At 54.8% G+C, this 27,694-nt stretch overlaps 1 protein-coding gene across 2 annotated transcripts; it reads left to right on the top strand.

Annotated features, from left to right (window-relative positions):
• The first annotated feature begins 748 nt into the window (after positions 1-748).
• DOC2B (double C2 domain beta) lies at positions 749-27,694 on the top strand. 2 transcript variants are annotated; one of them, XM_081272071.1, is made up of 9 exons: positions 751-1,450; positions 10,972-11,051; positions 15,753-15,827; positions 17,464-17,573; positions 17,730-17,856; positions 20,184-20,341; positions 22,902-22,983; positions 23,841-23,937; positions 24,405-27,694. In XM_081272071.1, exons 1-9 carry the CDS (start codon positions 1,078-1,080, stop codon positions 24,539-24,541), a joined length of 1,239 nt encoding a protein of 412 aa, XP_081128197.1. In that variant the 5' UTR covers positions 751-1,077; the 3' UTR covers positions 24,542-27,694. The 2 variants fall into 2 exon arrangements, with proteins under 2 accessions (XP_081128198.1, XP_081128197.1); XM_081272072.1 differs by lacking the exon at positions 15,753-15,827 and having other exon boundaries at positions 749-1,450.

Below are 27,694 nucleotides of genomic sequence, written 5' to 3'. Positions count from 1 at the left end.
TGCCTGTCCTTACCCTCTCATTGACCAAGCCTTGGTCCAGGTTCTCATTCAGCCTGTCCTCCTGGGTCCTTCAAACTGCTCACTGACCAAAAGAGATCTGACTTGAGGTTACAGAGTGTGCATGTTTGTGACCTGAAAGGAAGTGTGCCTAGATTGTGCCAGAAGTGCTCTGGACAACTGAGAGTGTACATGTCCAGTTAGTGTATACACAGCCTGTCCCTTCACTCCTAGAAGTGTGGCTGTGTGTCCTGCTAAATGAGGTACAGATTTTAGGACGCCAGGCTCCGGTCCTCTGATGACTTCTATGGGTGTGTAAATGTGTCCTGCCTGTTAGGTAGCTTGGAAAACTGGACCCTGGATATCAGCACTGTGTGTGTGTGTGTGTGTGTGTGTTCTCTTGGAGTTTGGGGGGGGTGCTGGGGAGTAGTACTGTGCCCCAGCAACCTCCCCGACTCTGTATATGTGTATGTTTAGTGTGTCTGCAGCCGTGAGTGGGTGGAAACTTCCACTAAGTACCTCTGTATACGTTTGTGTGTGCTTGGAGTGCCCCCCTGCACACCTGCGTATGTCCTGTGAGAGTGAATGGTACCCAGCATGTGCTAGTATACGCGGGAATGTGTGAGTGTGCATCCTGCAGGTCCATGCTCCGCTGTCTCTCCGCTTTGTCCTGCAAGTGTGAGTGAGTGGAAAGCGCGCGCGCGCGTGTGTGTGTGTGTGTGTGTGTGCGCGCGCGGGGTCCCGGGCCAGCGTGCGCGCCAATGTGAGTGCGAGTGAGTGTGGTGGCGCTCGACTTGCTCCGCTCGCTCCTCGCTCGGCGCCCGCCCGCCCGCGCAGCCCGCACACTCACACTGCTTGGTTGCTACCGGGTGACGCGGGCTGGGCCCGCCCCCTGCCTGCCGGCCCCTGGCACTCACTCGCGCCGGCCGCCGCGGAGCAGGCAGCAGCCGTGTCAAGGCCGTCCGGGGGCACCCCGGCGATGCCCGCAGCCCCCTCCGCGCCCCGCCGGGCCTGCTGAGCCGCCCCCGGGCCGGGGTAGCGCCGGGCCGGGCCGCGCCCGGGCGGGGCGGCGCTGCCTGTATGACCCTCCGGCGGCGCGGGGAGAAGGCGACCATCAGCATCCAGGAGCATATGGCCATCGACGTGTGTCCCGGCCCCATCCGACCCATCAAGCAGATTTCCGACTACTTCCCCCGCTTCCCGCGGGGCCTGCCCCAGGCCACGGGGCCCGGCGCGGAGGCACCCCCGGACGCCCCCGCACGTCCGGCCGCGGCCAGCGCGGGCCGCCACAGCCCCTCCGACGGCGCCCGCGACGACGACGAGGATGTGGACCAGCTCTTCGGAGCCTATGGCGCTAGCCCGGGCCCCAGCCCCGGTCCCAGTCCTGCACGGCCGCCGGCCAAGCCGCCCGAGGATGAGCTGGACGCCGACGGCTACGAATCGGACGACTGCAGTAAGTTTCCAACTCGCCGACTTCTCGCCCTCTCCCCTCTCCGTGGCTGGCGTGACCCCCGCGGGTCTCGCGCTTGTCCTTGGTCCCCTTCTCGTCGCTCTCCCTCTCCCTCCGCGTACATCCTCCGCCCGGCTGGCCACGGCCCCGTTGCTAGCTCGGTGCGCTCTCCGCGCGCCCTGCCGACCCGCTCCCGTACCTCCCCCGACCTGGACGCAAGAGGTGGGAAGTTTGGGGGCGCCCTGCGGGGGTGTCCCATTTATGGGCCCCAGCTCCCGGGAGCCAGCGCCGCGCCCCCTCTCGGCCCTCCCGCCAGGAGACCCGGTGCGGGAGGCGGCTTTTGTTCCCGGGAAGGGCGGAGCTGCGCCCCGGGGAGACACCAGTTGCTGCTGGCCGCGCGGTCGCTCCCCGCCCGCGAGCTAGCTGCCGGCAGCCTGGCAGCCGAGGGTCGAGCTGGAGCAGGTTGGGGAGGAAGCTCGAGGCTGGGGCCGGCCAGACTTCCCCGGTGGGCCCGGCGGCCCGCACGGCGCAGCGGCTTTGCTGATGCGCGCGCCGAGGACCAGGAGGACCGCGGGGCCGCTTGTCCTTTGGAAAAACCTTGGCGGTTCTCCTCCTGCGTTCATGGACCCCGCCGCCGCTCTCGCCTGGCCTGCGGACCTTTGCCCACCTGTTACACCTGCTTCACCCCCGGCAGAAAGGACCCCCAGCCCGCGCCCACTCCTCTCGGGACTGAACCCTAAGGAGCAAGCAAGCGCCAGGGTCCCCGGAGCCGAGGCCCGGCCGGCGGGCGCTCCTGGCGCCTTGTGCTATCCCTGAGTGTGCCTGTCCGGAGGGATCTGGTACTGTTGGGGAAACCGAGGCGGGAAGATACCGAGATCTCATGCCCAATGGGTTGGCGCGGGGGTGGGGGTGGGGTAGGAACGCAACGTGAAAGGCCCCCAACCCAGCTGTGGCCCCAGCCAAGTCCCTCAGACCCGGAAAATCGGTTTCAAAACCTCGTCCTTCCGCGGATATGAACCTTGTAGGGCTGGGGGCCCACGAGGGCTTCCCCAGGGCCTGTAGCCCCTCCCCCGCGCAGCAGTGGTAGAATAGGGCTCACACGGGCCTCTGGACGGGCCTGGAGATTCTCTGAGCATAACATGTGCCTCTGGAAGCTGAAGGCGGGGGTTAAGAGTGCCACCGGTATGCAGAGCCCACATCCCCGAACCTGGGGAGGGCCTATCAGCAACATTGGGTCCAAGCCCGACTCTGTAGAGAAACCACCTTGGGTGCACTTTCTGGAAGCCATGACCACATCCCTCTGGGCCTCCAGCATGTTAAGGCCCTGCCCCCAAGAGTGGGACTGGGGAGCAGTCCTCTGCCTCCACTTGCCTGCTGGCTTGGGGAAATTGGGTCGGGAGAGTTTATTGCCTGCAGGGCTATGCCCTGGATCTGCCCACCCGCAGCCCTGGAACCCTGTGCAAACTCACCTCCTCACTCACTGGCCTCTGCAGAGGCCTGAACCAGGACCCAAGTCAGTTCTTTGCCTGCCCTGGATCTAAAGCCTAGGAAAATTGTTCCTATTTCCAGTATCTTGGGTGCTGTGCCAAGGGAGTGAGCCAGGTGGGCGGGGCTTCTGCTTGTGCTTCAGGCCACCCTCCTGCTGCCACAGAGGGCCCTCTGGATGACATATAGCCAAGAGTGGAGAAATTTGGTCATTTCTTTAGGCTGTCCCTGAACCCACAGGTGACAAAGGAGCCAGAAAGTAAGAAGCCCAGGCCAGCAGCCGGGGTCTCAGTCTATCAACTCAGCACTAGTCCAGCTGGAGGAGAGGAGGACTGGGTCCCTGGGCCAGAGCACACAGGTGTCCTAGCTAGGGACAGACTCACATGGTTGGGCAGTACAAACAGTTCTGGACACAATTTAGCCAGCTTGAACTGGGAGTTGACCACACCCATATCACCAGAGCTCAAAAGAAGTCTGAGAGAGAGCAGAGCTAAGGAGGAGGGTGTGTGGCTGATCCAGGGTGGCCGGGCTTAGCCTCACCCCCTTTAAGAGCGGCCCAACCTTGGCTTAATTCCCATCAGTGGCTGGGAGCACAGAAATCTTGGCTGCTGTCCTTGGGGGAAAACGTTAGGAGGGCATGATCACCCTCTACCCAGTGCCCCCCGGCAGTGCCCCCTTTGAGCTCTGACAACCAGATCCCTAGAATAAGCCTAAATGATTCAAGCCAGATGGTTCATTACGGCTTTAGCCAGGGTTATGCTATTTGCTGCCCTAATTATTGGATTATCTCCGTTCTGACAAAAAGAAATGAGGGCGGTTGCTGTGTTGTCCAAGCTGAGAGAGAATTGTTGTTTATGGCTTGCTTGGCCATTGTCCCCCTCTGTAAGCCCATCCTTTGGTAGTCACCTCAAAGAACACGCACACAACCCACATGCTCCCAGCAGACCTCATTGAGAAAAGGTGGAGTGCGGAATGAGAAGCTCCACCCCCTGGCTTCCCTCCCAGGTGTCCTAAGCTGATTACCGGTGTGCTCCCTCCAGATGGGCTGCCTGCCCTCCCATGGCTGCACAGGCTGCCCCTGCCTGAGATGCTGTCCCATCCCATCTCCACCCGCAGAACCCTGTTCCGTTATTCCAAGCTGTGGCGACTTAAGTTAGTTGCTTTGGGTTGCAAATCATGGAAAAACAACTCAAAGTGGCTTAAACAAGAACAGCAGAGTCTTGTGGCACCTGGGTGCACTGCTGTAGTGGCTCCTCCACGCCATCAGGAGCAACAATACTGTTTTTCCACTTGGCCAGCTCTTTTCCTCTTGGGCTGAAAATCAGGACAGATTTCTATTCCCAAGGGTATATGGGTGAGGTTCTAAGGATGCAGTCGTCTCCCATCAGATGAGCAGAATGGCTGCTGTGGGTCCAGGCATCACATACAACAACAAGGTCCTAGATTTGATAAGGATCAGTTTCCTCCCCACATCTGTTCGTTTAAGATTGAGGAAACTTCTCCCAAAAGTTCCTGGGGTGTGAGGGGGAAGCAGTGGTATAGCACTTGCCTCCCATGCACGAAGTCCTGGGTTTATCCCCCGCCCCACAAAAACAAAAGTTCCCAGGAGACCTGTCCTTTTGTCTCGTTGGCTAAAATTACATCATATGCCCCTACTTAAACCTGCCCCTATATGATTCACCCTGGGGCTGGCTCAGGTCTGATGCCCCTAGAGGCCTGGAGGAGGGGTAAAGTGGAGGAGTCAGCCCCAAAGGCTCTCTGTGGCTGGGGGCAGATCCCACTTCCCACTGGATGTGGTTCCCCATCCTTTGAGCCATCCCGGGACCTCTTTTGGCCTCAGTCACATTCTGCCCAGACCTCTTCATATTCAGGCACTGTGCTAAGTCATGCCTGTGACACGACCTCTGACCTCAAGGTATTCACAGAAACCAAGACAAATGAGCGGCCCAGCAGCTAGGGACAGGAAGGCAGGAGCCCAAGTAAGAAGCTTTGACTTGCTCAGAGGGCACCAACAGAGAGGGCTCTGCTCTGAGGCTGAGAGGAAGGAGGAAGCAGGCTGGCAGAGTGGAAGGAAGAAAAAGAACAGCTGTGTGCACAGGTGCCGAGGTTTTGGAAACAAGCCCAGCGGAGGTGCAACAAGAGAGCCAAGTGGCTGGGGCAGAGGGAGAAGACGTGATGAGATCAAAGTGGTCATATCACAAAGGGTCTTGAATGCCTCACCAAGGAAGTTGAACTGAGTTTGGGAGGTGACAGAGGATCTTTGAAGAATTTTAAGCAAAGGAACAAAAAGATTTATAGAAGTCCTAAACTTTTGCTTCTAAGAACCTGGGATTCAGGAATGTTTAACTCATTCCTCTCCCCCCACCCCCACCCCCACCCCCCCGCATGTGGTGCCTGGCTCAGTGTCTCAGTTCCCCCAAATGGGAAAGCTTTTGACTTAGCCTTAATAATTTTTCTTTTTTTTTTTTTAACAGTACTAGGGAATTGGAACCAGGGGCACTTTATAATTGAGCTACATCCCCAGCCATTTTCTTTTCTTTTTTTTCTTTTCTTTTCTTTCTTTTTTTTTTTTTTTTTTGAAACAGGGTCTCATTAAGTTGCCTAGGCTGACCTCGACCTTGCAAACCTCCTGCTTCAGCCTCCCAAGTAGCTGCAGTCACACGCATGCACCACCGCACCCGGAATTTTCTATGATTTTTGACAGTTTTTTTTTCCATAATTATTTTAGAGGCTAACATTTTTCTTCAAAAAAAAAAAAAAAAAAAGACAGATTTCCCATTCCCAAGGGTGTATGGGTCAGGCAAGTTCAGGTGCAAACCAAGGTCCTAATGAGGCTGTCAGTCTTCACCGAGAAGCCGGGGAATGTTTAGCTTTAGAGGAACCAACAGGGGCTGGAGCTTGATTTTCTCTGAATTAGCCCCATTAAAGCTCTATAATTATCGACAAGCGGGTGACAAATCTCAAAGGCCCATTAGTGACCAACCCTCATTATTTTTCCAGAGATGTAAACTTTTGTCGGGGCATGTGATTTGAGTGGCCCCAAGGGCAGGACACAGCAGGATCCTGTGGCTCGCAGAGAAGCACCTTCTCCTGCCCCCAGGACCCTCCTCACCCCTGCCACCACCCAGGGTGTTTGCATCTCAAGCCCTTCATGGGCAGCTGGGAGTCCCCCAGCCCAACAGCAGCCCTGCTTCCTCTTCCTAAGATGTTGGCTAAACAAAGTGGCAAACAAAAATTTTCCAGAAGCCACTAGACTTTAGGATAGAAATTATCGGGGCTGGGGTGGTGGCTCAGTGGTGGAGTGCTTGCCTGGCATGTGTGAGGCACTGGGTTTGATTCTCAGCATCACATATGAATAAATTAAATAAAGGTCTGTCAACAACTCAAAAAAGAGAGAAATTATGCAGTCCTGGTGGGCCACACTGGCCAAGCCATTTCCCCTCTCTGAGCCTTAGATCTTCAAATGGAAAGGAAACAGTTTGGGCCATATGCCCCCTAAGAGAGCTCTCCCCACTCCAGAATTGTGACTGAGCTTCTACTTATGAACAGAACTTTGAGTAGAGTCTGGCAGGGTGGTGCATACTGTAATCCCAGTGACTTGAGAGGCTGAGGCAGGAGGATCGCACATTTAAGGTCAGCCTCTACAACTTACAAGATCCTGTCTCAAAAAAAAAAAAAAAATGAAAAGGGCTGGGAATGTAGTGGTAGAGGCCCCCTGGGTTCAATCCCTAGTACTAGTACCCAGTTCTGCAAAAAACACCTTTTAGTGGAGTTCAAAGAACTCAGCAGCCCACCCCGCCTCCCAAGGATGCACTAGGCATATGGTTCTTTCCCAGGAAGTGGTCATAGGTGTCCAGTTTGAGCAGGACAGCATCTTTAGACAGAGCCATGGAAGGGGCTCCTCCCTTCTCCTGGAGCTGTGTTCCCGACGGGGAGTAGGCCACCCTCTCCTTCATCCCTCTCTGGGGCCAGGAAGCAGGTAGCTGTCATGGATTGTGTGTCTATATGTGACATCACACCCAGCCCCACTCCAGTGCCCCCCAGGAGAGCAAGTTGGTGTGAACTGACCTTCAGTGTGGATTGAGCACCTGCTTCTGACCAGTCTTACAGATGTAGCCAAGGCAGGGTCCCTGTCCTGGGGACATTCATGTCTTGAAGAAACAGGTGGACCCAAGCTGAATGGCAGATTGATTGGCTATGGTGCCCCATCAACGGGTCAGAGAACATTACTATAGAAGCACCACGGGCTGGGTGAGTCCTGGGCCTGAGGCTGTGTTAGTGGTTCCAGGGATGGTGAGTCCACCTCACCCACAGGTGAGAGCCAGGCTACAGGCAGCAGAAGGCCAGACCCAGTTATCACTAAAGCACATTTTCTTTTTTTGGAAAAGGGGACGGGTTATGACAGATTGAACCCAGAGGCACTTAACCACTGAGCCACATCCTCAGCCCATTTTAATTTTTTTAATTTAGAGACAGGGTCTCACCCAAGTTGCTTAGGGCCTTGCTAAGTTACTGAGGCTGGCTTTGAACTTGCAATCCTCCAGCCTCAGCCTCCAAGCCGCTGGGACTACAGGCACTGTGCCTGGCAACACATTCTTTATGTTAGGCTTTTGTTCTGGACACTGTTCTAACAAGTATTATCAGCTGGTTTCATGGAGGGAACTACTGATGAGGAGAGAGAGCTGTTTGTGTTACAAGAGGCAAGTGCTCTAATAGGATTTCAGGGTGATTCAAAAGGAGGAAGCGGAAAAGTGAAGGATAACCTAACAAAGGACCAAACTTGGGACCACCAGGTGGAGGGATCGCCTCACACGGTCCCCCATGTCTGGGCGGTGACAGTGACCCACAGGCGAATAATCATCGTCATAGCAGTGACTTGGGTTATTTAGAAAAGCTTAAATGACCATTCATATATCCTGTCCCCAAAGGCGGGGTGCTGGGGGACTTGGTGATCCAATTTAGAACGCGTTCCTTCCAGAACGGTCTCAGAGGGGCAAGCACAGTTATCTAGAAGTCACCTAAATGAATCTGCTCCTGCAGTAATTATCTGCTGAGCACTCGCTGTACCCCAGACGCTGTGTGCCAGGGTTGCTGTCTCCCATCTGTAGATGAGGCAACCGAGGCAGGAAGAGGTCACCCAGCAAGGAAGTGCCCAAGCAGGATTTGAACCTGTGGAGTCTGACATCGGGTGGCACTCCACACTGCTGCAGGCAAGGACAGAGGCGTGAGCCGTGTGCCTCGCCTGGCTGGGTCCTGGTTAACAAGGCAAATCCAGCTCTGTGTCCTGCTCAGAGGAGAAAGGGCAGCTCCGCCCATGTTGCCCTTCATTTTCCTGCAGATTCAACAAACCTCTTCCCTGGGCCCCTGCAAGGGCCTAGAAGTCCTCAGACTTCATCTGCAAGGGCCCAGATTGGAAGCATGCTCAGGTTGGAACCATGTTCCCTTTGCAGGCCATGGTCTGGGGCAGTCTATGCAGATGGGCGTGGTTGGCATTGGCCAGTGGCTGCAGCTCATCCAGACCAGAGCTGAGAGTCTAGGGCAGCCCCAACCTGAAGACAGTCTTGTGTGTCTGGCCCTTCCCTCACCCAGCATCACTGCAGCCACTAAGCCCCTACCGGCCAGGTGGCCTGTGTTTGGAGTATCCCCTCCCCCTGCCCCTTTGTGCCACTCCTTAACTCCCACGATCCTTCCTGGCTCAGGTGAAGCATCACCTCCTCCAGGAAGCCTTCCCTAGTGGCCCCACTTTGCCATGAGGCCCCGGGACCCTCCTCTTGGCTCCTTCTTGTGTTCTGACAAGTTCTTTCCATCTGTGCTTTCCTTGGGGGCAGGGACCTGCCTTATAGCTCTCTTGATCCCTAGAGTCTAGCTTACTATAAACACTGGGTTAATAAAGAATGAATGAATAAGACACCAGTTGAGGGGCAGGGGATATAGCTCAGTTGGTAGAATGCCTGCCTCGCATGCACAGGCCCTGGGTTCAATCCCTGGCACCACACACACACACACACACACACACACATACACACTCTCACTGGCACCAGTTGATCAGCCCAGCAGCTTGGGAGCAGGATCAGGGCATGTGAATGTACATCTTGCTGTCTGGGACCTGCCCCCAAGGTCTGCTGGCCTTCCTGCTGGGAACCGCTTGGGCCTGGAAAGCCACTCAGTGCTCTGAGTGACTGCTCCAAGGGTGGCAGCTGCACCCAGTTACAGCTGCACCTCAACCTGGCCCTGGGGAACTGACTTGGGAGCAGCCGCCCAAGGACCCAGGTGGCCCTTTGCAGCCCACCCAGGGTCTCAAAAGGGCCAGAGAGACTGCGCTCCACAGTCCCACTATTTGCAGTGAGAGCATCAGCTGTCAGCCCAGGGCCTGTAGCTTTCAAAGCCCCATCACCTCTGCCTTGTCACGCAATCCTTATGACACTTCACAAGTGAGGGAAACTGAGGCCCAGAGCCCAGGACAGCAGTTGTACATGGCAGACAGGGTGCTTAGCACAGGTGGGCACCACACTGGGCCAGGGCCAGGCCGGCCCTAGAGAGTGGCCAGGCTGTGGGCTGACTGGGTGTGACTCAGGGTACCATCTGGGGGCAGGGGATGAACCTCTCCTCTCTGAACCTCAGCTCCTTATCTGAAAAGTGGGAAGAATATTGCCACTTCCCAGGGTTTGGTGGGATGGGAGGATGAAGAAACATATAATTGGTGATCAGTCGGTGTCTGTGGTCCTTGGGACTGGACTCCTCCATTCCTGGCTATTGGGGAGAGGGGAATTAGTGGTATGCCTTTACACTTTTTAAAAATATTTTTTTAGTTGTCAATGGGCCTTTGTTTTTTTTTTTTATTTTTATGTGGTGCTGAGGATCGAACCCAGGGCCTCACACATGCTAGGCGAGCGCTCTACCTCTGAGCCCCAGCCCCAGCCCCACCTCTCCACTTTTACCTGTTAGCTGGAAGCAGTAGTTTTATTGCTAATGTAGTCTTTCCATTTTCTTTTTGTAAAACTCGAGGGTTATTTTTTCCCAGTGCTTAGGGATGGGACCCAGGACCTCTTGTATGGTAGGCACTAAGCCCCAGCCCTGTGTATCTGTCTTTATTCATAAGCATTGTGGACTGGAATGGCGACGCTCATTGCTGTGATTGTGAACATGTGTCTGTGCCCTTAAGGAACCAGCAGTGTGCACTGCAAATATGCGTAGTTCCTTAATCTCAATACCGAAGCCATTTGGGTAATTTAAAAACGTTATTAATGGTATCCTCGTATCGTTTTACTAAGCTTTGCTATAAAAGTAATACTTTGGTTGCTTTAACTAATTCCAGCCATTTAAAAATGAAAATGAAACAGGGCACAGTGGCACATGCCTGTGATTTCAGTGACTCAGGAAGCAGGGGCACAAGGATCGCAAGTTCAAGGCCAGCTTGGGCAACTTAACAAGGCCCTGTCTCAAAATTAAAAAGCAAAAAGGACTAGGGATATAGCTCAGCGGCAGAGCATCCCTGAGTTCAGTCCCCAGTGCAGGGTAGAGCTGGGGGAACAAAAATGATTTTGCTTTTCGGTTTGTACAATAGCCCTGAAGACAGCGTCATGCAGCAAGGATCTGTAAGGGGTAGATAGAGCAGTGCTTGTGCGGGAGGGGTATGGGGGTTTAATTTGTGTAAACCACTGATGTTCTGTGAAATTGCAGTTGATGGCCACATTCCGTATACCTCCTGCATATTCAGATATCCTCAGAAGGAGCATGAGGAGAGCCCGGTGCAGTGGTGCACACCTATAATCCCAGCAGCTCAGGAGGCCGAGGCAGGAGGATCGCCTCCAGTTCAAAGCCAGCCTCAGCAAATTAGCGAGGCCCTAAGCAACTTGGTGGGATCCTGTCTCTAAATAAAATATGAAAAGGGCTGGGGAGGCGGATCATCGGTTAAGCACCTCGAGGTTCAATACCGGGTACAAAAAAAAAAAAAAAAAAAAAAAGTGTGGCTCATTGCTTACAGGAGAGGGCGTCACTTCTCCGAGATGCCAGTGTGTGATCTGTCCCTCTGTTTGTAGCCGCGCTGGGCACGCTGGACTTCAGCCTTCTCTATGACCAGGAGAACAATGCTCTCCACTGCACCATCAGCAAGGCCAAGGTAGGCTCCCGCATCCCAGTGTCCCCGCTCCTGCTGCGGCTTCTGGAGAATGGGCAGAGGCTGGGGAGGCCAGTCCTGCCCCCGTCCTTACTGTCCAGGCTTCACGGTGTCTGTGGGAGCAAATTCTTACTTAACACATCTCAGCTTCCACTTCCCCCCAAAAAAACTCTGCACCATAGGGCATTTGAGGGAAGGAGCAGGAGAAAGGGAGGAGAACGGGTATATGGAGGCCCTGATGGGGCTTTCAGGGGACATGCAGACTGGGAGGACTGTCCAGGAAGGGAGTCAGTAGGGAAGACCTGTCCTGCAGCAAAGGAGGGCGCGAGGGTTGGATCTGATGCCACTGGGTCTCCTGGACCCTAAGTTCCCGGCTCCCGGGCTTCCTGGGCGGACTCTGCTGTCCTGCTCTGAATGCTTCGGGTGCCACCAAAGCAGGCTGACACTCCAGGTAGGGGTTAACTTTTGGGCCTGATCCCGAAAGGTCCCCGGGGCCCAGAGGTCCCCCAGCCAGGCCCTCCATTGCTCCCTGTGGCTCTGCCCTGGAGCCAGGGTGTGCCACTCTGGGTTCTCAACTATGCTGTTCCCTTCAATCCCCCACATGGCTCCTTTTTGGGAGGAAGGTACCAAAGTTGATGTTCTCTCGCAAGGTAAGGGCCCACGTGGCCAACAGAGCCCCCCTAACAGGGCTGCCGAGGGGCCTGGGACAGCCCAGCTCAGAGGGAGGGGCTTCCTGCAGAGCAGCCTGGGCCCAGAGCCCACACCCTGCAGCCCCAACCTGCAGGCGCCCTCTGCCCCTCCCCTCCACCTGCTGACTGAGGGACTGACCTTGGCTTTGTACCCACCAGGCTGCCTGCAGCCTCCCTAGGCTATACCCCAGCCCAGCCTGGGCCACCACCCTTGATCTGCCATGGGCGAGCATGAGTATGTCCACATGGAGACCAGGGGCCTGGCCACCTGGGGGCCACCACTCCATCCCTCACTCTGCCCTCTTGTGGCAACTCCCCAGGCTGCGGCTCAGGGCATGCCCAGACCTACCCTGTAGGAGGAGAGCTGAGCATCTGGTGTCCCTCCAGCCTCGCCAAGGTGGAGGCCAGGCTGCAGGGCCACACAAACCCCTTCTCCTCTCCCTCCCCGCCAGCTTCGTAGAGATGGTCCAGGCTTGGGGACTAGCTGTCAGGCCACTCTAGCCAGAGCCCACTCCTTTTCTTTCCCATCCGTCACTAGAGCTCTTCCCTGCCTCCTCTGCCCAGCTCCAGTGTGTTTTGTGAGTGTTTTGTGTGTTTTGTGAGTGTGTGCTCGTGTCTGCGTGTGTCTGTTGGTGGGTGCACAGATCTAGTTGGAAACTGATGTGTACGCATATAGGTGTCCACAGGGGGCACATTCCTGAAGGCATCAGAGGCTGGGGACAGAAACCCCCCAAGCCATGGTAGCCCCCATTCTCCAGTGCTTTCTGTGAGTAAATCCAGCTCTATAGGAAAGGGGTACAGGCATGGGTAGAGCTGGGGTTCTGGGGTGGAGAGTGGGGGTTCCCCAAATGGGAGCCTCTCAGGGTCTCTGGGGAAGCTGCACCCACTTGACCACAGCCCCCCTGAGTGAAGGTGAGTCTCTATTCATGTGCAAAGTAGGGCAAGGTAGCCCCCAGTGCTTGTGTGTGCTCAGGGCCTAACGCTTTCCTGGAGGCTGCACCCACCTGCACACTCACAGGCACCCCCAAGCACACGTGGACACAAGGGCACTCAAGTCCCAGAAGGGGCTGGGGAAACACCAACAGAACCACAGTCCTGGGAGACTCTGTTCTTTTCTCCTGTTTTTTGGAGGGTACCCAGGATTGAACCCAGAGATGCTTAACCACTGAACCACATCCCCAGCCCTGTTTTAGATTTTATTTAGAGACGGGGTTTTTGCTAAGTTGCTTAAGGCCTCACTAAGTTGCTGGGCTGTCCTTGAATTTATAATCCTCCTGCCTCAGCCTCCCGAGTCACTGGGATTACAGGTGTGTGCGCCAGCAGTTGCTGTTTTCTGACTGTGGTAAAATATACAAGTATGAAATTTACCGTCATAACCATTTTTGATATGTACAGGTCAGGGGTGCTAAGTGATTCATATTGTGGAGCTACATCGACAACATCCATTTCCAGAACGTTTTCATCTTGCAGTACTAAAAGTCTACCCATTCAACAGCTCCCTGGTCCCTCTCCCTGCCACCACCACCAGACTCAGGAGACCTCGTGGGAGTGGACTCCTGCAGGGTTTGTCCTTTTGAGCTGGCTTGTTTCACTCTGCCTGATGTCCCTTGGCCCATCATGCATGTTGGAGCCCCTTCCTTCTAAGGTTGAGGAAACTTGAGCCTTTGCAAGTCCTGAAAGCTCCTCTCCTTGAACACTGGCAGCCTCTGAGAGGCCCAGGGCCAAGGTTTTGGGGGAAATCCTCTTCTCCAAGCAAGACTCTCCGTGCCAAGAGCCACCGGGGCCTCCCCTCAGCCCCTCACCTGCCTGCCCCTCCCTTAGACTGTGGGGTCAGCTTTTTGTCTTTCGTAGGTAAGCTGGTGGGAGGCCTACCTAAGAGGCCACCCTCTTGCTCCCTGACCTGAAAACCCAATTTGACCCAATGGAGACATTTTAAGCTACAACAAATGAATGCGTAAGAATTGTAGAAATGTGTAGGGATGGAGGAGGTGGCACACACCTGTCATTCCAGTGGCTCAGGAGGCTGAAGCAAGAGGATTGAAAACTCAAGGCCAGCCTCAGCAACTTAGTGAGGCCCTATGCAACTTAGCAAGACCCCCATCTCAAAATAATAAGTGAAAAGGGCTGGAGAGCTGGGCACAGTGGTGCACACCTGTAATCCCAGCGGCTAGGGAGGCTGAGACAGGAGGATCGAAAGTTCAAAGCCAGCCTCAGCAATGGCAAGGAGCTAAGCAACTCAGGGGGAACCCTGTCTCTAAATAAAACACAAAATAGGGCTGGGGATGTGGTCAGTTGTCGAGTGCCCCTGAGTTCACTTCCTAGTACCAAAATAAATAAATAAAAATAAGGGCTGAGATGTGGCTCAGTGGTTAAGTACATCTGGGTTCGATCCCTGGTACCAAAACAAAAGAATTGTAGAAATGTGACAGAAGCCTTCAGCCATGCCCTGGTTGCAGCAGTCCTGCTCAGGCTGGACCACCAGACTCCCCAGAGGAACACCACACTTGGCTTTGGGCACTCCGTGGGAAAGGAAGAGAGGCCAGGAGTGGGTCTTGAGGGAGCCTGGTGGCCATGGGCACCCACAGAGCCTCCAAGCAAAGCCCCACCCCAGAGTTGGGGCGGTGCAGGGCAGACCTGTGATCCTAGCAACTCTGGGTGCAGCTCAGAGACCCCCATTCCAGCCTTCACGGCTTCTCATGCATCTTCCCAGGGCCTAGCATATCAGAGAACAGGGCAGGCACCTGAGCAGGCCTGCTTCTGTATTGCTCTGACTCAAGGCAGTTGTTTTGTTGTTTTTTGGGGTTTTTTTTTTTTTTTGGTGGTACTGGGAATTGAACCCAGGGGTGCTCACCCACTGAGCCACACCCCCAGCCCTCTTTATTTTTTTATTTTGAGACAGGATCTTGCCACATTACTTAGGGCCTCCTAAGTTGCCGAGGCTGGCTTTGAACTTGCAATTCTGCCTCAGCCTTCCATATCTCTAGAATGACAGCCCCACGGCACCCAGCTGGAAATCAGAATAATGAAGCCCTTTTACAGACCCTAAAGCAGAGGACACAAAGGAATTCATCCATTTACCCAACTAATAAATTTCAAAGGCCAAGATCTGAACTCAGGCCTGTGTGACTCCCAACCTGTGACCTTTCCCAGTAGCTGACAAGCAGTGTGTGGGGCCCCCACTTGGGCCCCCCTCCAAACCAAGTGGTCTGGGCACGGGAGAGGAGCTTGGGGCTGCCCATGGCCATGGGCCTGACCATGAGCAGTGAGCTGCCTCTCCCCCACGCAGCGGCTTGGCTGCTTCTCTACATCCCCACGTGACACCCCAGAAGGGGGAAAGATGCAGTTTCCAGAAACAAGCCCCTGCAAGAGGTCAGCTAAGTGCCCATCTGTGGTTCCCTTGGTCACAGGCTGTGCAAAAGGAACTTAGTTTGCAAAAGGAACTGAAAGCAAAGTTAGTGAGGGGTGCCATCTTGTGGAGGGACCCTCGATGGCTGGGCAGCCTGGGACCTCTGTGGACACTAACTGACTGTCCCCGCGATAAATCCAGAAAGAAGCTAAGTCTGGTCTCGCCAGTCTCCCAGGCCCTGGAGCACTCTCCCACTCCCACCGAGGAAGGTGTAAACGGGTAGACAGGGCCATGTGGGTTCAGGGTCAGGGAGGGCAGTCTCTATCGGGGGAGCTGTGTTTGAAAAGTGGGAAAGGAACGTCCAGAAGAGGGAAGGGCCGGATCAAAGTGGGAAGATGAGGCTTGACCAGGCCGAGGGGAGTCACCTGGCCTCCATGATAGGGAGGATGGAAAGAGAAAGAGGCCCGCGACAGCCGTTCCAGACCAGGATGGGGAGGTTGCACTGATGGGCACTGAGTCAGCCTCCTGCACCCCGTCTCGGGGTGTGGGGTCAGAGGGCTTCTGGGAAGAGGACCAGCAGACCAAGGAACAGGCGATTTCTGCTGGAGGCCCTGGCTGGTGTGTGTCCGAAATGGCCAAGTCATACCCTCTGCTGCTCCCTCTGCTCAGGGCCTGAAACCCATGGACCACAATGGTCTGGCGGACCCCTACGTCAAGCTCCACCTGCTGCCAGGAGCCAGTAAGGTAAGGGGGTTCCTCCCCAGGCCTGCATGCTGTGGCTGGGACACCCAGGGGATCTCAGCCTTGACCTTCACCAGCACCAGTCAGCCCCACGCCCTCCAGCCTTTCCAGGGACTTCAAGGGTCAGCATTACATATTTGATCAGTGGGGAAAGCACCCCCCTCCAGAGAATTTCTGGAACAGTGTTTTGTAAGAAGCCTCAGCTGGAGATGAATATCAAATGCCAAGAGCCCGGCGCAGTGGCACACACCTGTGATCCTAGCGGCTGGGGAGGCTGAGGCAGGAGGATCACGAGTTCAAAGCCAGCCTCAGCAATTTAGTGAGGCCCTGAGCAACTCAGTAAGACCCTGTCTTTAAATAAATACAAAAAAGCTGGGGATGTGGCTCAGTGGTTAAGCACCCCGGAGTTCAATCCCAAATATTATTAAAAAATATATATATGCCAAGAAAAGACTCCTTGGCCAATAACATGGTGAAACATTTTCCAACAGGTTTCTTGACTGTAGGACTTGTCAGAGCCTTTAGTACATTAATGGGCTGCTCTGCAGTTCTCCATAAGGGGGATTCAATGGCAGCACCTACCCAATTTATTTGACCCCTGAACCCCTGTTCCCATACTGGATGCCACAGCAGGCAGATGGAAGCACAGAGGGCTTGGGGGCACTATTCCAGCGTGGCCAGGCCACCCCCGAGGAGAGGATGGTTCTAGACAGAAAGAAAGCCCCAGCAAAGGCATGGAGGAGGGGGCTTCAGGGATGCGCCAGAAGGGCCGATCCAGCTCCGCAGCCAGGTTCCCTCCCGCAGGACCAGTCCCTACCACCAGGGGCCTGAAGGTGGGGTCCCCCTCACCTGAGCCTCCTGTCCCTGCTGCAGAAAATCGCCACAAACTTAGGGGCTCAAAGCAACACACATCTGTTATGTCACCACTCTGTGGCTGGACACCTGGCAGGGGTCTCAATGGGCTAAAAGTCAAGGCGTCAGAGAGCCACATTCCTTTTGGAGCCCTAGAGAGAAGTCTGCTTCCCAGCCCTTTCCAGCTACCAGAAGCCACCCACGCCCACATTCCTTGGCTCTTGAGTCCATTCTCGGTCACCTCTCCTTCGGAGGCTCTTCCTTGGCCCCTCTTCTGAATTTTTTTTTTTTTTTTTTTTTTTTTTGGTGATACTGGGAATTGAACCCACGGAGCTACATCTCATATCCCATCCCTTTTAGTTTCATTTTTCAGTCAGGATCTCCCTAAATTGCTAAGACTGGCCTCCAGCTTGTAATCCTCCTGCCTCAGCCTCCCAGGTTGTTGCTGGGATTTTAGGTGTGTGCCACACACCAGCCTCTTTCTGCTTTTAAGGACCTCCCCCATCACAAGGGACCACCCAGATAACCTAGGATAGTCTCCCTGGTTGGGTCTTGTTTTCACATATGCTAAGCAAGCGGCCTACCACCAAGCCACACTCAGACAGCCCTGTTTTGAAGTCCGCTAATTAACAATCTCAGTTCTGTCGGCCACCTCCGTTCACCTTTTGTGTGTCAGACAGCATGTCCACAGGGTCCCTTGGGATTAGGCTATGGTCATCTTTGGGGCCATTATTCTGCCTCTGGCACTCCTTCGGTGCTAATAAGATCATTTTTCCCCTTTCTCCAGGCAAATAAGCTCAGAACCAAAACTCTGCGCAACACTTTGAACCCCACATGGAACGAGACCCTCACTTATTACGGGATCACAGACGAGGACATGATCCGCAAGACCCTGCGGTGGGTGAGGGCCCGGGGTGCCTGCTCCCTGCTGCTCCATCCCCGGGGGCCGCCTTGCCCACGCACAGCCCCACCCTTGACAAATCCCACTGACCCTGGAAGCAGACTGGGGGTGCACAGTGCGTCTGAGGTGCTGGCTGTGCCCACTGCCTCCAGGATCTCTGTGTGTGACGAGGACAAATTCCGCCACAACGAGTTCATCGGGGAGACGAGAGTGCCCCTGAAGAAGCTGAAAGCCAACCACACCAAGACGTTCAGCATCTGCCTGGAGAAGCAGCTGCCGGTGAGCGGCCCCCGGGCGCCCCCCAGCTACCACGCTCTGCCCACCCATCTAGCGCCCTCTCTGCTGGAGTTCGGGACCAGGAGGATTTACTAAGCACCTACTGTGCACCCCACATGGTTGTAGGTGCCTGGGAGATGGGCATTACGTCCTGTCTGTTGTAGGCACCGGGCAAGGCTAATGAGCAGAGCAGAGAGAGCAAGGGAAGTGGGCAGTCCCAGGAGCTGGGTTGGCGGGGGAGCTGGGAAGGACGTGGGCACACAGGAGGATGTGAAGCACAGGCCTTGCATCTGGTGACATATTAACAGGCTCACTGCCTTCTGGGCTCAAAACGGCAGGAAGAATTGGGAGGAGACGGTGAGGGCCAGAGACCCATGAGATGAGCAGGCCCAGGCCGGGGTGGGCTGAGAGGCTTGCTCCAGACTGAATGCACCAGCAGCCGGGCCCCCAGGCAGGCGAGAACAGGGGTAGTGCTGGTGTTCTGGGCTTGAGCAACTGGACAGATGAGGTGGCTGTTAACTAGGAGCAGCTGGGGCGACGTGGGCTCAGGTGCTCAATTGGACGGTGTTAGTCTTGAAGTGTCTGTGAGATCCCCAGAGGTGACAGCAGATAATTTTTTTCCTAGAAATTGCAATTGTTTGCAAACAGTGTCAGAACAGATTTTGCCCTTCGGCCACCTCCAGCAGCTGAGCCCTGCAAGTGTCTCCGTCTCTGTGTCTCTGCGCGCTCCCCCCGCCCCCAGCCTCCTCCTCTGCACCCCTGTCAGAGGGCTGGAGGGGTCGGCAGGAGTCCCCAGTGTCCTAGGGGCAAGAGAAACACTGGGTCCTCTGCGGCCCAGTGTTCAGGACACTGGAGAGTGGCACTGCGTCCCCCCAGAGTTCCTGCTCTAGAGGAAAGGGAGGGAGGATGTGGATTCCCCGAGAGCTCAGCCCAAGCCAAGGCCCGGGAACCAGTCAACAGCAGCCGAACTCCCCGCTGAAGCCCGTCCCACCTTTTTGCATAACCTGATCAAGTTTTATTCCCTTGTCACCTTCTCTCCCACTCACAGACGTTCGTGTGATGGATCTGACCTTTTCTATTTTATTATTAGTCACTAACCACAGGTAACCCAGTTTTTCCAGATGATCTGCATTATTGAGGAGGGCTCTGTGGTCTCCCGCAGCAGCTGTGCACCCTCCCAAGTTCTGATCATGCGCATGCGACTGTGTGGGCGTGGATGTGTGTGCACGTGTGAATTGTGTGTAACCGTGCGTCAATGTGGATGTTCGTAAGTGCCTGTGTGTGTGCACGTAGATGCACAAGCGTGTGTGTGTGTGTGCGCGCGCGTGCATGTGTGTGTGTGCCCCTGGCTTGGTTCAGGCCTTGCTGAGTCTTGCTTGAATTTTCTACAAGCTTTTTTGAGCAGTTTGGGGTCACACAGTGGCCCCCGGACGGCAGTTGGGATAACCCCTGTCAGTAAAGACGCACGTTGAATGTGCATTTTAGATTTTACCGTCTGTATACATTCTTTGTTCTAAGTAAATACGGAACCAGATCCAATCTATTGGTCTTCATATGAAACAACCCAAATATAATATCCAGTGCCTGAAAAAAGAATAGCAGAAAATGTCTCTGTTCATAGATACCAATTCATTTTCACATGTCACACCAATGCCCTCCGTCCCTGTGACAGTTAAATCTCACTCAGTCTGAGCCATTGGTACCGTCGGCCTGAGTGCTGGGTTGAGAAGTCTCAGCTCTAGGAAGGTTTGGCCATGGACCCGTGGGAACTGCTGCGTCTGTCTACAGAGCACAGTTCTGAGCACAGGCCAGGCCTGCAGGATAGGAGCCAGGCAGAGTCCTGAGAAAGGCCTCTGGGGTACGTAGGGCTCAGCTGGTGGGCAGAGGGCAGAAGTGAGGTGGTTCCTGGTAAGCAGCAGAGGGGAAGAAATGCACAGTCTCATCTCGGGGATAAGAAATGGAGAAGCCGGTTGGGGTGGGCAGATGAGGTGGAGAGTCAGGAAGGTTGGGTCTGACCCCAGAGACAGGCACGGGCACTGCTGAGGTCCCCCAGCACCCTGAGAGGCTGCAGGAAGCAGCCCAGGTCTTCTAAGGTCAGGGGACCCCTTGTTTTCTAGCCAGCTTCCTGTGGCCTGGACAGACCCTTTGGCTTTTCTCTAAGACCCTTCGGGAGGGGAGAGATGAGCAGAAAGGCCAGAGAGGACACAGCTGTGACCACTGGGCAGCACCCCTGCACGTGGACAGATGGAGGAAGTGAGGGACCCCTGATGGCCTCAGTGGCAGGGGGTGGGAGCCAGCAAGGACAGCCCAGTGACTTCCCTGACCAACAGGTAGACAAGACGGAGGACAAGTCCCTGGAGGAGCGAGGCCGCATCCTCATCTCCCTTAAGTACAGCTCGCAGAAGCAGGGCCTGCTGGTGGGCATCGTGCGCTGCGCACACCTGGCCGCCATGGACGCCAACGGCTACTCAGACCCCTATGTGAAAACGTGAGTGTGCAGCGGTGGCCTCCTTCCCCTCCTCGTCCCAGGGATGGGAAGCTCACGTGGCCAGCTGTGGCCCAGCATTCGGCACCTGGGGAGCCCTGAAGGGCAGTGGGTACTGCCGCATCTGTCTACAGGGCCGGGTCGTCTTGGGTGCTCCTTTGGCAACTTGGGAGGTGAGTGCGGCCAGCCCGTTTCACAGGTGGAGAAACTGAGGCCCAGAAAAGCTGGAGTGGCTTCCCAGGATCACACGGAGAAGAGTTATCTCCTAATGCCATAGTCAGGCCTCTCTTGTGACTCTGGGGCCCAGAGTCATGAGCAGGTTGGCGACCACCTTCGATGCTTGGGGCTCTTCACAAACAGACTATAGTCTGAGTTCTTAGGCAGACTGTCCTGAAAGGAGGTGAGGGTGCCCAGGGGGCAAAGAGGGGACACTGAGGAGGCCCAGGAACTGAGGCTATGGGCACAGCTTGGCCCCACAGGGAGATCAGCGCTTCTCTTGGCACAGTCCTGGGACACCATGCCCACTGGCCACCGTCAGATTTCTGTCACTTTTTAAATCATGTCAAAAATGATGCAGCCTTTTTAGAGAGCAGCTGGAAGTTCCTCAAAAGTTAAGCCCAGAGCTGCCACGTGACCCAGAAGTTTCCCTTCTAGGTTTACACCAGAGAGCACGGAAAACACGCCACACAGAACTGTGTCTATGAATATTCATAATGGCATTATTCATAATAGCTAAAAGTAGAAGTACCCCAAATGTCCCCATCTACTGATGAACAGATAAATAAAATGTGGTTTTAGCCATACAATGGAATACTACTCCGCCGCTGAAAGTAATAAAGTACAAGTTGAACATCCCTAATCCCAAAATCAGAAATCCAAAATCTGCCAGATGTGGTGACACACACCTGTAATCCCAGCAACTGGGGTGGCTGAGGCAGGAGGATGGCAAGTTCGAGGCCAGGCTCAGCAACTTAGTGAAACTCTGTCTCAAAATAAAAAGGACTGGGGATGTGGCTCAGTGGTAAAAGGTCCCTGGGTTCAATTCCCAGTACCAACAAAGAAACAAAGAAGAGCAGAGGCCCAGGGCGGTGGGCAGGGAAGTCAGGATAAAATGGGGAGCAACTGCAGAAGGCACTGGGCTTCTCTTAGGGGTGATGCAAATGTTCAACAAGTACTTGGGATGGTTGTGCATTTCCTGAATATACTAAGAACCATTGGTTGTAGACTTTTAAAGGGTGCATTCTTCAGTATGTGAATTATATTTCAATAAAGCATTGATTGGGATTAAGCAATTGAATTACCCACAGCTCTAGGAGCAGAGCTCATACATAGAAGGGGACAACTACATTGTTGAAAAAGCTCAGGCTCCCAGAAAACGGTACTGAGCACTACCACTTGAAAACCAGCGAATTGGGCCCTGGCCTCAAAAAAAAAAAAAATAGCAGAACAATGTATTCGGGTGTATTAGAAACCTCCAGTGTGAGAGGAAACTGCAATTGTTAGAAGACCACCAGAAAACTTTTTTGGTATCAAAAATGGAACCCAAGGGGGCTACCCACTGAGCTACATCCCAGCTCTTTTTATATTTTATTTAGAGACAGGGTCTCACTAAATTGCTTAGGGCTTCGCTAAATTGCCAAGGCTAGCTTTGAACTCTCCATCCTCCTGCCTCACTCAGCCTCCCAAGCTGCTAAGAGCATGCGCCACCCGGCCCAGCCAAGGAGGCTGTCTTCATGACATTGGAGAGAAAGTTGGCAGTGTCCAAGACAATTGGAAAATGTGTGTTCTTGTTGGCCACCTTATCTTCCTTCCAGGTTTCTGTCCTGGACATCCACGTGCAGGTGGAAAGCTGTTTGTGGCAGAGTCATTTGCAATAGCCACGAACTAGAAATAGCCAAACCTTTGTCAGCAGAATAGACTAATAGAATGTTCCCGGTGAGCAAAACGAAGTGTCCTGCTGTTGAAATGAACAGATCGGTGCTAGATGAATCAACGCGGTCAGCTGCCCAAAACGTGCTGAGCCAAAAGCCAACCACACAACTGTGCACGCGACGCGGCACTGTTTATGTAGTTGGCTCTCCATATCCGTGGGTTCCGCATCCTTGGATCGAAAATGCTATTTGAAGGAAAAACTGCAACCCCCTGGGCTTCTTTACCTGGCACTTTCCCTTAAGCAATAGGGTGTAGCAATTTTTTTTTCTTGTGGGGTTAGAGATCGAACCCAGACCCTTGTGCACGCAAGGCAAGCACTCTACCAACTGAGCTCTATCCCCAGCCCAGTGTGCAACACCTCTTTACACTGCATTAGGTATTGTAAGGAATCAACAGTGACAGAGTACAGAGAGGGTGTGCATAGCTGGTGTGCAAATACTAGGTTTTTTTAATCTATCTACCTACCTACCTATCTATCTATTTATGAGTGTTTGGAATTGAACCCGGCTGCTCTACCAAGGGGTCCAGTGATCCCTCTCCAGGGACAAAAAGCTCTGCCAAACCCTGCTGGCTTGATCTGCATCCCATGACCCCTCCCCATCCCCTATCCTTCCCTTGGTTATAATTCCAGATACCTGAAGCCAGATGTGGACAAGAAGTCCAAACATAAGACAGCCGTGAAGAAGAAGACCCTGAACCCAGAGTTCAATGAGGTACGAGGGCCTGCTGGAGCCTCACGAAGGGCACCCCTCTCCTGGGGTGGGTGGGCCCGAAGGGGCTGAATTCTCAAAAAGCCACGGCAGGAGCCGGAGGGTGGTGGGAGAAGGAGGGTGGGAGCCCCGGCTGTGGGAGGGGGGTTGAAGCGCCTACTGGCCGGGCTGCACCCGGACACAGTGACGCACATGGGGAATTGCTGGAAACCTCTTCAGAGGATCCAACTGATGGAACTGCGGCCATGTTGGATGTAGGGGTGGAAAGAGGGAAGCTTTGAGGGGACTCCTGGGTTCCTAGATAGGAGACAGGTACGGGGAGAGGGATATGAAGAAGATGGGAGAAGCTTTGGGTGGGGCATGAGGATTCAAGATACCCTATGCCCTTGGTTGGCGGGGGAATACCAGGTGGATAACTAGGTCCTCAGTACAGGGGGTGGGTACAGCTGGTGACAAACCTAAGGGGGTCCCCCACCAGTGAGAGGCATCATAGAGGCCCTCAGGCAGAGCCTGAGCCACACCGGGGATTCAGGGCAGGCAGAAGAGGCTGAGGAGCTGCGTCCAGAGAGGAGGGGATATCAAATTTGGAAGGTCCCAAAAGCTGGCAGGAGAGAATGTTCCTCAAAGGTAGGCCTGGTCAGCAAGGCCAGCCTGGGTAAAGTAAAAAATGATAAGGGCTCCTCCTGTGCACTGAGGCAGGGTCAGGGGGCCTGCAGGCATCTGGAGAGAAGAGCTTCAGGAACCGAGGAGCAGATGGGCGCAACCCCAACCCTCCTGCTCCCTCCTCCATGCCCTTACCCCATCTCAGACCCCTCCTGGCCATGTGGCCTTGGCCCTGACACTCCCCTTCTGGCCAGCAGGAGTTCTGTTATGAGATTAAGCATGGAGACCTGGCCAAAAAGACTCTGGAGGTCACCGTTTGGGATTATGACATTGGAAAATCCAACGATTTCATTGGTAAGAAGAGGGTGCGATGATGGGAATGCTTTTGAGTCAATTGCTCATCCTGGGTTTGGACAATGGCAGTGGCTCTGAATCAGGCCACAGCCCCTCCTCACAGGCCTCTGGAGAAAGCTGGGGCTGTGGACCACTTGCCCCCAATGTATGGAGCCTTAGATATTATTCAGCCTGTCCCCAGGGAGCAGGCGACGGGCCCAGAGAGGGAAAGAGCCCTGGGAGGACCACAGAGAAGTCTGTGAGGGAGCTGGGACAATGCTGGTCAGCAGCTGAGGGTGGACTGTGAGTCCACATGGCCCCTGGCTCCTGGTGGCTATGACAACTGGGCACAGTGCCCTTCTCTCCCTTTTCTGGCCCCCATTCCTTGCCCCTCAGAGCACAGAATCTGGAAGGGAGCATCTACCCAAGGGCCCCCAGGGAGTCAGGTGGTCCCTGAGTCCCTGGCCGCCCCTCTGACCCCCCTGCAGGCGGTGTGGTTCTAGGCATCAATGCCAAGGGCGAGCGCCTGAAGCACTGGTTTGACTGCCTGAAGAACAAGGACAAGCGGATCGAGCGCTGGCACACGCTCACCAACGAACTCCCGGGGGCTGTGCTTAGCGACTGACTGCCCCTCCTGCTGCCATCTGCCCCTGCCACCTGGGCCCCACACACAGGCCTGGCCCTGGGCTTCCTCACATGCCACCAAGGGCTGTGGCTCCCACACTGGGCAAGATCCAGGATGCCTGCTTGGACACAAGGCCACTACAGCCCCGACTTGGAGGACACAGAGGGAGCACCTCGCCACTCCAAGGGGCAGGGAGGACGGACCCTGGAGACCAGGGAGGACTGGGCCTGCTTTCAGCCCCCTGGGGCCCTGGAGGGCTGGCGGTGGGAGAAGGCCTGGGCCTCAGCACCTGCTAGGGCAAGGGGACAGGGCCACCCAGGGGCGAGGGTCCTTCAGAGGTCAACAGTAAGGCACAGGCTGAGAGGGCAGAGGTGAGGGGCGCTCTAAGCGGAGCCAAAGAGAGCAGAGGAGGGAGATTTCCACCACATCCGTTCCTCTCCAGCATTAAGGGGCAGGCGGAGGTAGTCCGTGAGCGAGTCCCAGAGACTCCGAGAATGAACAGGGGCACATTGGCAGGTGCTTCACTCACTGGTCTATAAGCTGCTGGGGGTGAGACGTGAGGCCTGTCTTCCAGGAGTTCCACCGTCTAGTCAGGGAGCTGGACACAAACCATTACAACAGAGGGTTAAGGAATGCCAAGACGGGCCCAGCCTGTGCACAAGTGCGGTGGACACTGCTAGCAGCTGTTGGGAAGGGCAGGGCGGGCTTCCTGGAGGAGGCGGTGCCTCAGCAAGGCCTTTAAGGGTGACTGGGCCTTTTGAGGCAGAAATGAAGGGCCGTGCAGGCAGGGGGAGTGATTTGCAAAGGCTGGGAGAGGAGTAGAAGGTGATGGGACCAGGAAGCCGTGCGGACCCTGGGGTTTGGTAAGTTGGGCAGGAGCTGGGCTTATGGCAGGTGGTGGGAAGTGGCGGAAGCACCAAGATGTTGGCTCAGAGTGGTGTCCTGTCCTCAGACCCAGCTCTCCCACCCTGACCTCTTTTCCTGAGGGACCTCAAAGATGGACCATGCCCCTGGGTCTTTCCAACATGGATCCAGTTAGCCACAGAGGAGAAGAGGGTCCCTCACACATAAAAAGAAGCAACATTCCTCCTGTCCTCTTCCCTCTCCCCACCCTGCTGGGTTCAAGCTGGGTATTGGGGCCCCTCATGGTTGCTCATGATATCTCCGGTCCTACCATAGCAATGATGTCCCTTTCAGGGGTACTCTGTGTAGGCCTATGGGACTGGCTCTGTCCTCCAGGAGCTGATCTTATTCTCCAAGAAGGGGTTTAAGAGCATCTCAATCCTGGGGCCTTCAGGAATGCTGGATAAACAAATGCAAAGCCAAGGAGTCGCAAAGCCCACTGTGTTCAACCCATCAGTGCATAATGGGTCACGAAGGCCCACAGAGGGAAGGTAACCTGCCCAAGGACTTGCAGCCCTAGCATATCTGGAACAGGGACTTGTGGCCACTCCAACCCAGAACTCTGAACACCACATTTCAGGGAAAGTAGGGAGCAAAGTACATGTGGTAGTGGCCGCCAGCTGCCATCGCAGGGCTTGCCCCTGTCTGCTGCTCACCCACACAGCTGCCAGGGCTCCCAGGAAGGAGGGCTGGACCTTGTGCTGCAGACACAAAGCACATCACCCATCCAAGGTTCAGAGGGATGATTCAAGTCCAAGTGCCCCTCAGTCCTTTCCCAGTCACCAGGGAAGACAGAACTCCAGCCTCCCTCCCCCCACAGTATCTGACCTCCCTTGTTGCTCAAGGAGACTTGGTTTCCCCATCTTAGGGGTCAGCAAACATTGTCCCTAATGAAATTTCACAACCCTATAAGATGGGTGGAGTGGTCACCACCATTTTATAGATAAAATAGGTGCAGAGAAGTTGAGTAGTTTGCCAAGGCCACATAGTTGGGAGGAGGTACACTAGGAGGCAAACACAGACTCTTTGATGGGTTGGGGGTCAGGACTCCCCAGAGGTCCTTCTCTCCTGGGATGTTGGGGATTCAGTAAAATCTGGTGCCACCTCATCCTCTAGTTGGCTTTGAAACCATCTGTGCCACTTAGGGCTCTATCTACCAAAGCCCACACCCCTGTCCTGGAATTCACCTGCCCCCTTGGCCTCTGAGTCTGTGATCAAGGGGAAAAGGGCAAGGAAGGAGACTCTGTGGGGCCTAAGGTGAAAAGTGGCCTACTTTTAAGGGACCTTTGTCTAGTTGAACTGAGTATCTTCTCAGCTTAGAGCCTCAGCAACCTGAGAAGAGGTGGAAGAGCTAAAAGGGGCTTTGAGTCCCACCTGGTATGACTTCCTCATTGGACACATGGGAACTGAGGCCAGCAAGGGGAAGGAAATCGGCTGAAACAAACCAGGATTGCAGGCACCCAAGCCAGGGCCCACCACTGCCACAGGCTATGCAAAAGTGAGCCTGCTCCTGAAAGATAGTTGTTGATCACAGGAACAGTCAGGCTAGGAGGCGGGACTTCTGGCCAGCTGGCTCAGGTGCAAGCTGGGGCGCAGGTAGGAGGGCTCTTGCAAGTGACAGAACCTTGTCCAGGATCCTGGCGCTGTTCTAAACCCAGGCACAAAAAGCACTTTGAGAAGCTGCAGAATTGTCTCTGCCTTTGATCCCGAACGGGCGTCTTTTCCCTAATTCATCAACCCTACAAAGATAAGAAATCTAATGTCAAAAAAAAAAAAATCATAATCATCCCGAAGTCAGGTGTCACTCAACCAGGGGGTCTCCCGAAGCGCTGCGTCCACCTCGCGCCCTGGTCTCCGCCCCGCCCACCACCACCACTAGCCAATCCCCGACGGGCCCGTCTTCCAACCGTGAGGCGGTAACCTTCTGACCTCTAGTGGCGAGAGCGAGGAACTGCACCTCCCCCGCCCGCCGAGCCCGGGCCGTGCATGTCCTGCCCTTTGTTCGTTTTCAAACCGAGTGAACCTCCCAATGCATGGACTCTGGCTGTCGTCGACGCAGACTGTCGTGCACTGCTTCACACCGTTTTGCTACCACGTGTCGGCTGCAGAAACTGTCCTCAAATTGCAGCCCCACAATTTTTGTACTTTCGTCTGACCTACCCAAAGGTGTCCTTTTTAAGTCTTATTTGTTAATATTTATAATGACATATAATCCAAAGTAAATGGAACGTCGTATTGCGATTTAGGAGA

Source organism: Spermophilus citellus, assembly GCF_964194105.1.
Source record: "Spermophilus citellus genome assembly, chromosome: 17".
In the NCBI taxonomy this organism is placed as follows: domain Eukaryota; kingdom Metazoa; phylum Chordata; class Mammalia; order Rodentia; family Sciuridae; genus Spermophilus; species Spermophilus citellus.
Note: the sequence above shows the minus strand (reverse complement) of the source record. Positions and strands in the feature narration are given on the sequence as shown.